Source organism: Haliaeetus albicilla, chromosome 12 (genome assembly GCF_947461875.1).
Source record: "Haliaeetus albicilla chromosome 12, bHalAlb1.1, whole genome shotgun sequence".
In the NCBI taxonomy this organism is placed as follows: Eukaryota; Metazoa; Chordata; class Aves; order Accipitriformes; family Accipitridae; genus Haliaeetus; species Haliaeetus albicilla.
The window spans coordinates 26,087,789-26,100,310 of NC_091494.1; the positions used below are offsets into that span (position 1 = coordinate 26,087,789).

Genomic DNA, 12,522 nt, shown 5'->3' on the forward strand with positions numbered 1-12,522 from the left:
ATGGGAGTCCGTATGCAAATGATGAAACCTCCGTAAGCCTCAACTGGCATTATCAATTAGCCAAGATTTCTTTTATTTCTGCTGGGGTTATTTATATGCCATGGATCCAGTCCTGCAAGGCTGATGCATGTGTGTAATCTTTATGCATGTACCAATTTCCACCCATCTCAACAGGACAACTCATATCCATTAAAATAGCCCAGGAAAGTAAGAGTTGCAGGATGAAGCCCTCAATGTGAATTATGTCGCATGGCAATAAAAGCAGCTGCAAATAGAATAAAAGGATGGGATTAAAATGCTTGAAATTTCTCCAGTCACTACTTAATGTTAACATTTGCAGTGTATAATGGATGGGCAAGAAGTCAGCATCATTTAAAGGCTATTATTTAAGCTCATTGGGTCTCTCTGAGTATTCATGGGGGGCCAAAGTAAGGTTAGTCCCTACAAGAACCAGTGTCTCCTACATTTGCACATTGGTGCTTTTCAGCATTGCTTCTTTCTCTAATCCCAGATTCTGAAACCAGAGTAGGTTCTTCCCCTAACTGACTATCCTTTGATGAGGATGTTTACACAACATATTGGGTGTTGGCCCTGCAAGTACTTACTGCTGAGAACTGACATACTAATGTTAATAGGACCACTCCTAATAGTAAGCAGACTTTAGCAGTGAGTGCTTCCAGGACTGAGGTCACAAGTCTATGAGGAAATCAGGTACTAAATAAAATATTCAAATGGCATATCACTTATTTCTGAGGGTTAATATTGTCTTTATTTTTTACCTTCCCCTTCATGCAGGTCAACAAATAATATTAGCCTGCAAAAGTATTAAGTCATCCGTAATAGATCTCCAACCAAATTCAGTGACTAAATTCTCTTTTCCCCTTAAATAATTTTGAAAAACATAATTACTTCTGAAACTACTGAAAGATCTCTAATGAGAACTGATGTTACACTGTGGGCAATTTAAACAAGGAACTATTGCTTGCTGTCCTAAAATTAATATGCAGATTTTGTGAATCCTACTGGTAAACTTTCAGTGTGGTGGATGGGGATTTAGCTACATGATTCTCGTTAAAGTTAATAGGAGTCACACTGCTAAATCCCTGCTCACTATGCTTAAAATTTACCCCCTAGATAGTAAGCTGATATAGTTAACAGTAATGCTTCCTCAGTTAGATTGAAAGTCAAATAAATTGAGGATGGTAAGTCCCATTTGATACTGCACTGGACTGCTAATGAGTAGAATGTCCAATTGCTTATAAAAACTCAACTGTAATTTGGATTGTATTCACATACTGAAGTTAGGAACAGGTACAGTTGTTGTACAAGCTGGAAAATATAATGGATTTTTAAGTTCATTTTAGCACTAAATTTCATTTTATTATGCAGACAGGTATAATAGCAGCAAAAAAAGAGATTTCCTTTATTTAGCCTGTCTGAAATTCTGTTACGTCATTTCTACAAAGGAAAGTTTGTAATATATAGATGGTGTAAATTTTGCGAATTACTCATTGCATTAAAAGCAGTCAAAGCAAGGCTGTTAAATGATGCAGAGTAAAATACACCTATCATTGAACTTACAATACCCCCGTGTATCCGGGAGCACAGTGACATTCTCCCGTTTTATGGTCGCAGGTAGCTCCGTTGTGACATTGGCATTTAAACTGGCAGCCCTTGCCGTAGCTCCCAGGGTCACAGAGCTCTTCACAGCGCCATCCTCGGTACCCATCTGCGCAGACGCAGGCACCCGTGATGGGGTTGCAGAGAGCCTCATTCTGACACTGGCAGCGGTTGCTGCAGTGGGGTCCCCAGTGATCGCTATCGCAACCTGGAAAACATACAGTCATTTACCAAGATGATTAGGAAAGTGCATCGTAAGCATCTCACCCCAGCCTCTTATGCTTAGGTTGGCAAGCAGGCAGAGGCCTTGTTAATACCAGGAACTTTCTAAAGGGCCCTCAGACTTTCTAAAACTACTCCCCTGATCCAGCAACGTATTTCAGCATGCAAGGAGATGACAGCACTGGTATTATACCTAAATTTGAGGACTTGTTTAACACCATTATTGGATCAGGACCTAAATCTTTTAATATCCTGTTTCTTAGTGCTCTTAGATAGCTGGAAGGAATGAATTTATAGTGGAATTAGATGCAGAGGATCACATCCTGACTGCAGTGTAGTTAATGGCAGGTAGTATTGCCAAGCAAATCCTGTAGATTTAATAATGTCATCAAATATTGTTTCTTTGCACTGTTCCCATAAGATAATAAATACTATAATCTAAAGAAGGCTTTCTCCTTTGGTGTTGCTTTTTTTCCTTAGGGTTTTTTTTTGCTGGAGTAAAGAGATGGTAGGGAAGAAAATAACACAGGAGATGGGATTTCATGAGGTCGCTTAAACCAGGCTTAGGGATGAAGGTATGGAGTGTGTATGTCAGGTAATTTCTGTGCTAGTAACAGTATGTACTACCATTACAGAAGGGCCCCAAACCCTATGGTCATTGACGCAGATGGGAGGTTCCCTACAGAATGCGTGAAAGCACAGTGAGAACCCTTCACATGACAATCCTGCCTGATCCCTTCTCCTTGTTTGTGGACCATATGCAGGATAAGAGAGGGAAGTCAGCATTACAGAAACAGCTTGATCCTGATGTGCTACAGAAACAGCAATGAGAACCTGCAAAACACCCATTTAAGGTGTATGCATATTAAACAGACAGCTCAAAGCAAACACCCAGAGATTAAGGTTTCCTCAGCAAATGGTTAGCAGAAAACCGAGGATTTCTTCAGTAGTCCTACCCTCCGCTTAGCGGCCTTTCAATATAGCTATGTCAAGATGAAGAAAATCACCATTCTATTCAGAATAGAGTTGCTGGCAAAATCCCTGGTAAAGATGCAGTTACAGATCATTTTCCAGGTACAGCTGGTTGTGCTCAGACAGCTGGTTTCAATTATTCCAACAACTCCTCTGCTAGTGTAAAAATCCACTACCATGCAAGAAACAAGTGTGTAATCCCAGCAACATAGCTGTCTTCACAAACTCTTCTATTTGCAAACATGTAAACTAACCCCCAGACGACACTCGCTGCTTCTCAGGCCTGGATCTCTGTTTCCAGACTTAGCAAGGTAAATGTAAAGCCTATTTAAGCCTGAATCTCTTGTCCTAGAAATTTCACAGCCCTCTCCTTCTATGGTACATGGCTATAAACCCACACTACATGACTAGATATCTCAGTTAATTTTGGCAATCTTTTTGTCCTTTTCATCAGTCAGTCTGAGGATACTTAGCAGAAAAAGAAGGGAAAGAGACTTTACTCAACTAGCATTGCTGATTACCAATTTACAAACTTGTGTTTCTTGAGCAACAGTGTTAAAGGCCAAAATAAACCCATGAGAAGACAATTCCAGTGTCTCCAGAAGGATCTTCAGGGTCTTACAGGATGCACGTGCAGAGAGATGGTTTCATGTTCTGCAGAAAGCAGAGTATGCAAGGTACCCCTGTGCATAATCCTGCTCATGCCTCACACAAGATACTTTATTGCTTTGCCTCATTTTTCCCACAGCTGTAAACAGGGATGATAGTTCCTCACTAACACCGCCGGGAGCCAAGCAAACAAAATCTTACTCTTTATAAGTCTTAAATTATTACTGAGAATCTGTAGAAAGAGATGATCTATCTTTATTTCACATAGACACTTACTAAGACTCTGTAAGCCTTCTGGGGCAGGGAGCAAATCTGCTGGAGCTGATAGAGTTTCCCAGCAATTTCTGTTCCAGAAACACTGATTTGTTTTCCACAGAACTTGAACATCAAGGGATGCAGTTCTGCACCTCCACAAAGGGTACAAATCTGAACCATGCAAGCATAGCCGATAGCCCTTTGCATGGGGAACTGGAATCTGGGAATCCAACTTAACCCTGCCTGCTTCAGGGACCTAATTCCTACCTTACCACACTTCACATTAAAGCCCTCACTTCCAGACTGTGGGTTGCTCTGGGCTGATATAATTCCAGCTGCAATTAATTTGCTTAATATGAATAAATAACACTCATTAGAAGACATGTCTTATATGCTTGGTCTTCCATGTCTCAGGTGAGTGCTCCAGTCATCAGATTTGTCTGCTCAGTTTGTGTTTTTCACTTTGAAAGAAAGTGAAGGAGAAAGCAAACCTTTTATAGAAAGGAAAAACCATTTCCCATGGTCAGCTCAAACATCTTGTTTCACATTTATAGTGTCTGCCCCAAACACAACTCCTTTTATGTAAATCAATCTTATTTGAACACTTATATACTATTTATATTTCCTCATATGCTTGCTTTCTCCCTGTACCAAATTTCACTCCACAATCTAGCCAAAGGCAAGAGCAAAATGCTGAAGTAAAGAGCAGAAATTCCTCTAATTGGTTGTAAAATCATAAAAACCCAAAGCTGGATAATAAAAGAAGCCTGCAGTGACCAGAAAACTAGCTGGCAGTTAGACAGATTTTTCCAAAGGCTTCTAAGTACAAGGCATCAGTGAGCACACATTTCAACATTCAGTATGTTTAGGCCAAAGTAGCTAGCCAAAATGTTTTAATTATCTATGAAATAAAACAGCTTGGCATACCAGATAGCTACTAAGAATGTGAATTTCATGGGGATTTATTAGGGAGAGGACATAAAAATGAGGATTAAAGTACATCTGAATGCTCATGGAAGACAGAAAAAAACTGAATTACAAAAAGATGGGGCTTCTACCATGTCTCATTTACAATGCCTGACACAGCCTTTGCACTTGTTAGGCTTCTTTTTATCTTCCTAAAACTACCAGCAGGTTTTGACTACATTTCTCTAAATGGTTTGAAACCGGAGTCATAGTATGTGTCTATACCCAAGGTGAACACAGTATGTATGTACGACCAAGGTGAACATCCTGTTGTCTCTCTAGTGACGGGATCATATATACACAATGACAAGTTGGCCTCTTCTCGATTTAAGTCTTTACCTCGGATGGTAAAGATTTTCTGCTTTTAGCTATCAGTTCAAGCCCTATATATGTCACAATGAGCAGAGCCATTTCATGCACTATCAATTCATCCACTGCTGATTAATTGCAAAGGGAATTGAGTGAAATTCATTGGCAATGTGCTAGTGTAAAATTTGTGATAATGAAATATCTTCCTCACCTGATTTTACACTGCAGTAATCTCACAGGAAAATAAGATCTTTGTTGCTCAAAGTTTATCAATTCCTGTTGGTTTTCTTTACCCCCTTCCTTTAAGTCCCATATTGCAGTGACAGACTGTGGAATTGCAAGTAAATTTTTTACCAATGTGATTTCACTGGGACATTATGTGATATTTATATTGTGACTACTCATAGATCTGCACTGTGGCAACTTCTATACCTTTACAAAGGTAGGCAGATACAGAACTGATAAGCTAAGTCCAAGTACTTATTCATGCAAGTAATTCCACGGAGCTCAGTAGGACCACTCGTGTGTGAGACTACTCAAGTGCATAACCAGCAATGGGATTGGGGTCTAGTAGTTCCTGCTAGAAAATTAAAAAACAGAAGAAACCAAAGACTCCAGCAACAAGACATATATTTTCTATACACATCAGTGTGGCAAATCCTAGCTGGTATGTGATAGCGATTCCAGTTTCTGAGATACAGGGCAAAGCAGCCTCGGAGCCACGGAAGCCTGCTGCACTTCAGGATTGTTAGCACCAGTTCTCCTGTGGGCACAGAGAGGCCATTTTAAAATACAACCCCAAGCCCAGCACAGTCTAATCCTGCTCTTGTTGATAGCCTCTATGTGTTACCATAATAGAGATAAATAATAATAGCAACAACATGTGAACAGAAAGCTGATTAAAGCTTACACAAGAGCTACACTGTAAATGCATATGCCATTAAAAATGTCAAAATGATACAGAGACTTTAACTATACCATCAATAAGAAAAGCAACCTGAGAGTGGTGATGTCAGGGAGGTACAAATGCTCCCTTTAGACTGCATGTGTGGATGTCAATACCATGAGAGATGAGTCTGAAATAGCTAGCTCTCTCTTGGGAGATGCTACATTAAAGGGAGCTGCCATATTTCAGGTCATGTGCCAACATTCCCTGGCAAACGTGCTAACTTACTTTTTCTCCTTCGAAAATATGACTAGAGATTAATCGCTACCAATAAAAATGAATATAACTCTGTAAAGGATGATGCTGGGTGCCTAAGCATAATTACAGTTGTCTGCATACAGTAGTATGACAGGTGAAAGATTCATCCCTCCATGGAAAGCTTGCTCGACATGGCAAAAGTGTTTTCTTCCTCGCTGCATCCCTACCCCCACCCTGAAGCCTCAGTGGCTTGTTGAAGTGAGGGCTAATTACAGCAGGCTCTGCGTATCTGCCGCTATAGTCGTGCATGACATCCTGCTACCAATTCTGTCTTAAATACACAACAAGGACACATTGGAAGTGCTGCTTTACTCCCAAATGGCTCTTTTCCCCTCTAGGAATGATTAGTGAATTGCTCTGCTCTGGGTCAACAGAGCTACCCAGTATTTAGTGCAGCAGCACAAGTTGGACAACGATGAAGTAAATGCACAAGTTTGAAAATTTAGCAGATAAATAAAAGGACTCCCAAGGAAGGGACGACATTTATCAAGCGACTTATCCTAACAAGAGAGTCAAAAGTGTTCTTCTAGTGCTTTTCCATCACTGCAAAGATGCACTATTAATATGAAAACAGCATATTTTATCACAGCAGCACCAGAATCTGTGCTCATAAGGTCTGTGTTTATTTTGTTCTCATTAGCATAAGCCTGCATGTATCTCCTTTTATAGCTAGTGACCAGTCTTGTATTCTAGGTGTGCAAAGTCAGTGGGACATTCATAAAAATTCTGCAGAAGGCACAGCTGAAAAAAATCAAGTGGTTGCTTTTCTTTGCCTAAGGACTGAGGACCATATTTGGCTGATGGTGATCTTCAATTAATCCATGCTTTAAAAGAACTTTCTGCAAATTTGTTAAAGCAAGAATGTAGCTCATAGTCAATAATCAATATTCTGGAGTATTTCCAAATTCGGTTTGAAATGTTTAAATGAGATGCTAGCCTTTAGAAAATGGAACCAGGAAATAAAATTAACTTACTAAATCTAAGAGGACATAGTTTAAAATAGATTTTTTTTTAGAATTTATTTTGAAATAAGGGCTAGATTCTCCCCTTAATATAACTGTACTGCTGTAGAATGATTATATGAATACCAGTTAAGGTAAAATGCAGCCCGAACTCTGGGTGGGGTTTTTTTTTTGTCTAATTCAGTTTTGGAATCTGACTGGCTTTTAAATGGTTGGCCCAGCTAATGCAAAGCAGGCAAAGAAAGCAGCAAAAGCTGCAACATATGCCTGGATGTAGTGAATAAAAAATTAGAATAATCAATTAACTTTTTATTCCCTGCACTTGCTCAATAGGAAAATTATAGTCCCTGTATTGAGCTGATGTCTACTCAGTGTACAAATATGATTCATTTTGGCACAGTTCAACCCCTTTGGAAACATAAGCCAAGCCTGCAATAGGTTTGAAACGAGATCCATGAAGAGGGAATCCCCTTACAGTGACAGTTCACACCAGTTTGTGTTAGGCTCTGAGCAGCGCTAGGTCCCTTACGTGCTGGCACTGCAGGTAATACCAATACACTTCAAAGGGCATGAGCCAGTATATTGAAAAATCACTCGCTGACCTGCTTGATTCTAAACCAAAAAACCTCTTTATCTTATAAGACTGTCTACCTTTGGAATTTCTAACACATGTTTATGGATGATGGCTGTCCTCAAAAAAACCCAGACTTTCAGAAATTCCCTTCAAAAATATTCTTACAAATACTTAGAGAACAACATTCTAATTCTGTGTTTTCAGAATGAGGAAACCTCATCCATACAACAGACACACTAGTGAGTATGGGCAGATTAGGCCACACTGCTCAAACTGCAGCTGATTTTCTTCTTCATAACCGTATCAAGATACTGATAATCTACCATGTGACAACATGGCTTGCTCAGGTCTTCCAACTGTGAGAGATCCTATCTGTCAAGCAACAGATAGGCTGGATTTCTGTAAATAAATACTTTCTTGGGGGACAATGAAGTTAACAATAGGTTTTAATAAATAATCCTGCTCCAAATATAATTTAGATTATCTGAACTGTGTCACAGGCAGGTAGTTGGTAGCATTGTTCATTTTCCACTGTAAGATGCTTTGTCCAGTTCCTGGCAACTTCTCTGTTTCTGTAGAGTTCACCTTCTCTAGTTTCAGCTTCAGGCTTACTCAGTCTATTGGTTTTAGGAATAGAGGAAAGGGAATTTTAGCTTAAATCAGTAAGCTAAACCAGTAGGATTTGCTTGTTAAAGTACATTTTTATATCCCTTTCACTGACAAGCTGGGACACCTTCCATGTACAGAGCAATAGCTTGAAATCTGGCAGAGCACTGTCCCACACCCAGGGGTGTGCTCATGTGTCCTCAGTGAACATCCACCTGTACCTGATCAAACTATACAAAATGCAATTTGCAGACATTCCGTGCCACCTCTGGATAATTCATTACCTACATTTTTTCATCTGTATTAAAAGCAATCTGCGATTAAAGGCTTCAGGGGCTTAGCAGGACTTCTCATACAATTGTTCCTAGTAGCAGCCATGGGCCACTGGCTGTTTAATTTCCATGTAGTAAGTGGTCCACGGAGAGGGTGACAGCCTTCTACTCTTAGTCTGTTACCCAGATGTCAGAGGTTTGTTCTGGTCCATGCTGATGAACTGTCTGTATATCAGCTTGATGACATTCTTGAAGGGATTTTTCATATTCTCCATTTGCTTTTTAAGGTAAAACAAACAAACCAGGGAACATCACACATAAATAAAACATTGGACTTATGAAGTTGGTGTCACAAAAATAAGAAAATGTCAGATTAAAGGTTGGAAGTGTAGCAGTAATACAGTACTTGAGCCTATGAATTACGGTATTTTCTTTAATTATGTGAGCACAGGCTACCGTTTACATGCCCTGGCATTTTCTGTCTTCTGAGCTTGTAGCTTTGCAGCCTTAAGGTTCCTAAACGTGGGTTTCTGTGCAACGGTGTATGCACTAGCATTTTTATCTCCAATGCCAGACTTTCAGTCACAGCATACACAACTTTAATGAAGAAAATGCCAGTCTCAATGTTTATCTCTCTAAGACTGCCCAGAGAATATATTTTGCATTTGTAAATATGCATTTGTAAAACTATCCACCCAAGTGGCAAAAACCTGAGGTTAATTTAAGGTTGGCAGAACTTGCAGTCAATCTCATTTTCCAAGTTTATAGATCAGTCTTCATCAGATAGAAAGGAAAAGATGGGAAGGGAACATCAGCTGATTCTTCCCAAAATGGATAGATTATTACCCACAGGAGGAAACTAATCTAATTTTGTGTTTGTTTTTATTTTTTTCTTAGAGACAGGAGAACAGCTTTTCACCCTTCAAGAAAGATTGTACTGATTCTCCCCGAAGTTCATTGTCTGAATCAGATAAGAAACATGTGGCTGATTTAGGTCATGATTTAATCTCAGATGATGATCTCATTAGTCATTGACTCTCCAACATGTGGTACCTAATTCAATCACAGCACTTTAGAGACCCTGCAGTTTATTTAGTATCCTCTGAGGAAACATTTTCTTTGCAAGGTAATCCTTGTTTAAAGAACATTTCTACAGTATTCTGTAGAATGCTTAGAACAGTTACCTAGTTCTACATTTTTATTTTACAGAAATGAAACCAAAATCACTCTAAGTCAAAGAAAAGTTGACTATTTGGATGTCAGCCTCATCAAATCCTGTAATGAACTCAATATATTTTGGAAGCAGCAAAATGGGAGAAAAAACTTCTACTCCTGACAGATATCAAAGTGTTGTGTTTTCACAATTTCCATCATGAGCTATTTTGACAGAGGCTTCAAAAGAAGTGAAAATTAGAACACACAAAAAATCTGAGAATATTTCCTATTTCTTTTTGTAGAAATTACTGCTCAGTTTAATGAGCCTTTAACTCTACTGACACTCTAGATGTTACAAGGAGTTTAAAATCATGAAACGCTTCATAAGGGAGCGACAACATTCTATACAACATTGGCGGCTTGTCTTCTCATTACAATTTTTTTAGAGAAGATGCTGCATTCTTTAAAATGTTTTTTTAGTGTCATATTAATGGAGGCAAAGTCTGTTCTTTAATTAGAATTTTACTGTGGTGAATTAAAAAATACATGGGCAGAGTATCAAGAGTCTAATAAAACTAAATGAAGATACTATCTTTCCTCTGTATGAAACCCAGCAGTCTTTGCTCTGGCAAAACTTCCATCAATACTTCATTATTATTGTCTAGGACAGGATTGTAATAATAAGATCTGCAAGTAACTTACTTCCAAATTCTGTCTTCCAACTGGGTAAAACATTCTCTCTCTCTCAACATCTATAATGGACTTTAGATGTTTTCATTGACTGTATAATGAAATTTTCCTATAATGCCTCTGCACAGAAGTACTATCAGTTTTGCCTGCAAGAAGCGGTAGAAACACATTTGCGTATGCCCAAAACACTGCAGGACAGGTATAGAGGATGAGATCAAGCATCCTTCAACAAACAAGTATTGAAGAGGTCACCAGAGGGGCTCACGAGTGGTGGCGGCAGCATTGCTCTAAGGAGATTCAAAGAAAACTACACAGAAGTAGAGAGAGGTCTTTGTCACTGGAGATCAGGAGCTGTTGACACAACATCTGTGCCTGGTGTGAAACAGTTCAAAAGCTTATAAAAAGCTACGTGCAAGTATCTGTGTACAGCTACTTGCTATTCTAAATAGTGTATGGTCTTTCGCCGAGTGCTTAGCAAGGCAGAGTTATGGGAGCAGAAGCAACCCTCTTCCACTTCTCAGTTCATTAATGCTGGTTGACTTTGATACAGTTTAGAGCAGATCCATAGGGCCAGTCCAGCAACTGCAGTAGGCTAGCCACGCTGGATGCCCTTCAGTTGCATCCTCATCAAGCTCCCTGCAACTGAGCAGGAGAACATAGTCCATCACCTGAGGAATCTACCATGCTGAAAGTAATCCAATCCGACCACTGAAGTCACCTTTCCGCCTTCTGTGACTGCAGAGTGGTGTTAACTGCATAGGATCGAGTGGGATCAACCCTGTTTGGCAAAGCTCTCGGGGAGATATGCTCAGCTCTTTATTTTTCACAGCACATAAACTGAGCATCAGAAGGTCACCCTGCTGATGTTTTGCCAGATATGCAATATACCTCTATTTGCAGTTAAAGCAGTGCTTAAAGAAGAAAAGCTTCTTGTCACTAAAACAGCAAGCGTTAGAGAACATGTTCCTCCTCATTCTCATTCACACGCAGGGGTGTATGTGTCTCTTCACCTTTGACTGCATAGGTCAGCATGCAAATTGACATGAGAAAAAGATTGGCCGATCAGTGGATAAAATGGTACTATCAAGATAAGCACATGAAAGAAATGCTACAGCTAGCTAGCCAGCTTCAAATTATACCATAAAGATTCACCTTCAAGAGGACATATAAGCACATCCTTCATGCATAAGGTAACACACAGTACTAACTCATCAGTCATTTTTAAGGTGGTCAATAAGCAATTTATTTTATTGCATTGATATTGCAACCCAAAGTAAACACTGTGGATTGTGGGACTTACTTTTATTTCCAACAGTGTAGCTGTAGAGTAAAAAGAACCGCTTCTTCCCCTTTGCCACAGTCCCACCCTAATGTCTACTACCTGTGCACTGCTTTTCAGCCAAATGATATCAGCTTAAAGGATGTTCTGCTCCAGTAACTGAATCCAGGAAAAAATCTTACCTTCTCTAGTGTAAATTCTGTTACCTAAGACTTTGGGAGAGAATTAGAGCAGCAGAAGGCCTGGTGGCCTTTGAAATGGGGTTGTCTTTTATATCTAAAACAGTTCAAAGGCTTACAAAAAGCTATGTGAAGGTATCCGCACAAGCTACTTGCTGTTCTCTTTTCTTCTAGGCATACTTGAATCTTCACATGGCTCTTTAATGTTACCTGACGTCTTCAAGATATCTTAAATACACTGCTGTCTTTCTCTTATAAACCATTAATAGTAAAGTCCCTTTCAGGCACATAAAAAGAAACAGTTTTTTAAAAAAGTTTTTCCCTGTGTAACCCAGTAAAAACTAGAATGTTCACCATCAAAACCACACTGCGAGACTCAGCATAGTCTCTGCAAAACCTTTCTTATATTTACCAACAGAAAATAGCAAGTCCGAAACTATTGGGAAAAAAAAGTAAAAGTACTGAAATACTAGAATACTATGCCCTCTTTTCACATCACTCAGGCACCAAGATATGGGATGCTCTGTTAATAAAGGGATAATCAGAGAGGTAGACAAATACCACGCAGCTTAAATACCAGGAGTCAAAGCAGGGGTGGCTCTAAGTGGGTAGTGAATGGCAGAGGAAACACACCCCAGCACCGAGAGA

At 39.4% G+C, this 12,522-nt stretch overlaps 1 protein-coding gene across 7 annotated transcripts in view; it reads right to left on the minus strand.

Annotated features, from left to right (window-relative positions):
* MEGF11 (multiple EGF like domains 11) overlaps window positions 1–12,522 on the minus strand; it is a 293,642-nt gene that overhangs the window by 103,626 nt on the left and 177,494 nt on the right. For all 7 annotated transcript variants that reach the window (XM_069798622.1, XM_069798618.1, XM_069798621.1 and 4 more), the window contains one exon: window positions 1,582–1,828. In XM_069798622.1, the coding sequence (XP_069654723.1) occupies window positions 1,582–1,828 (247 nt within the window). The remainder of the gene's footprint in view (window positions 1–1,581; window positions 1,829–12,522) is intronic.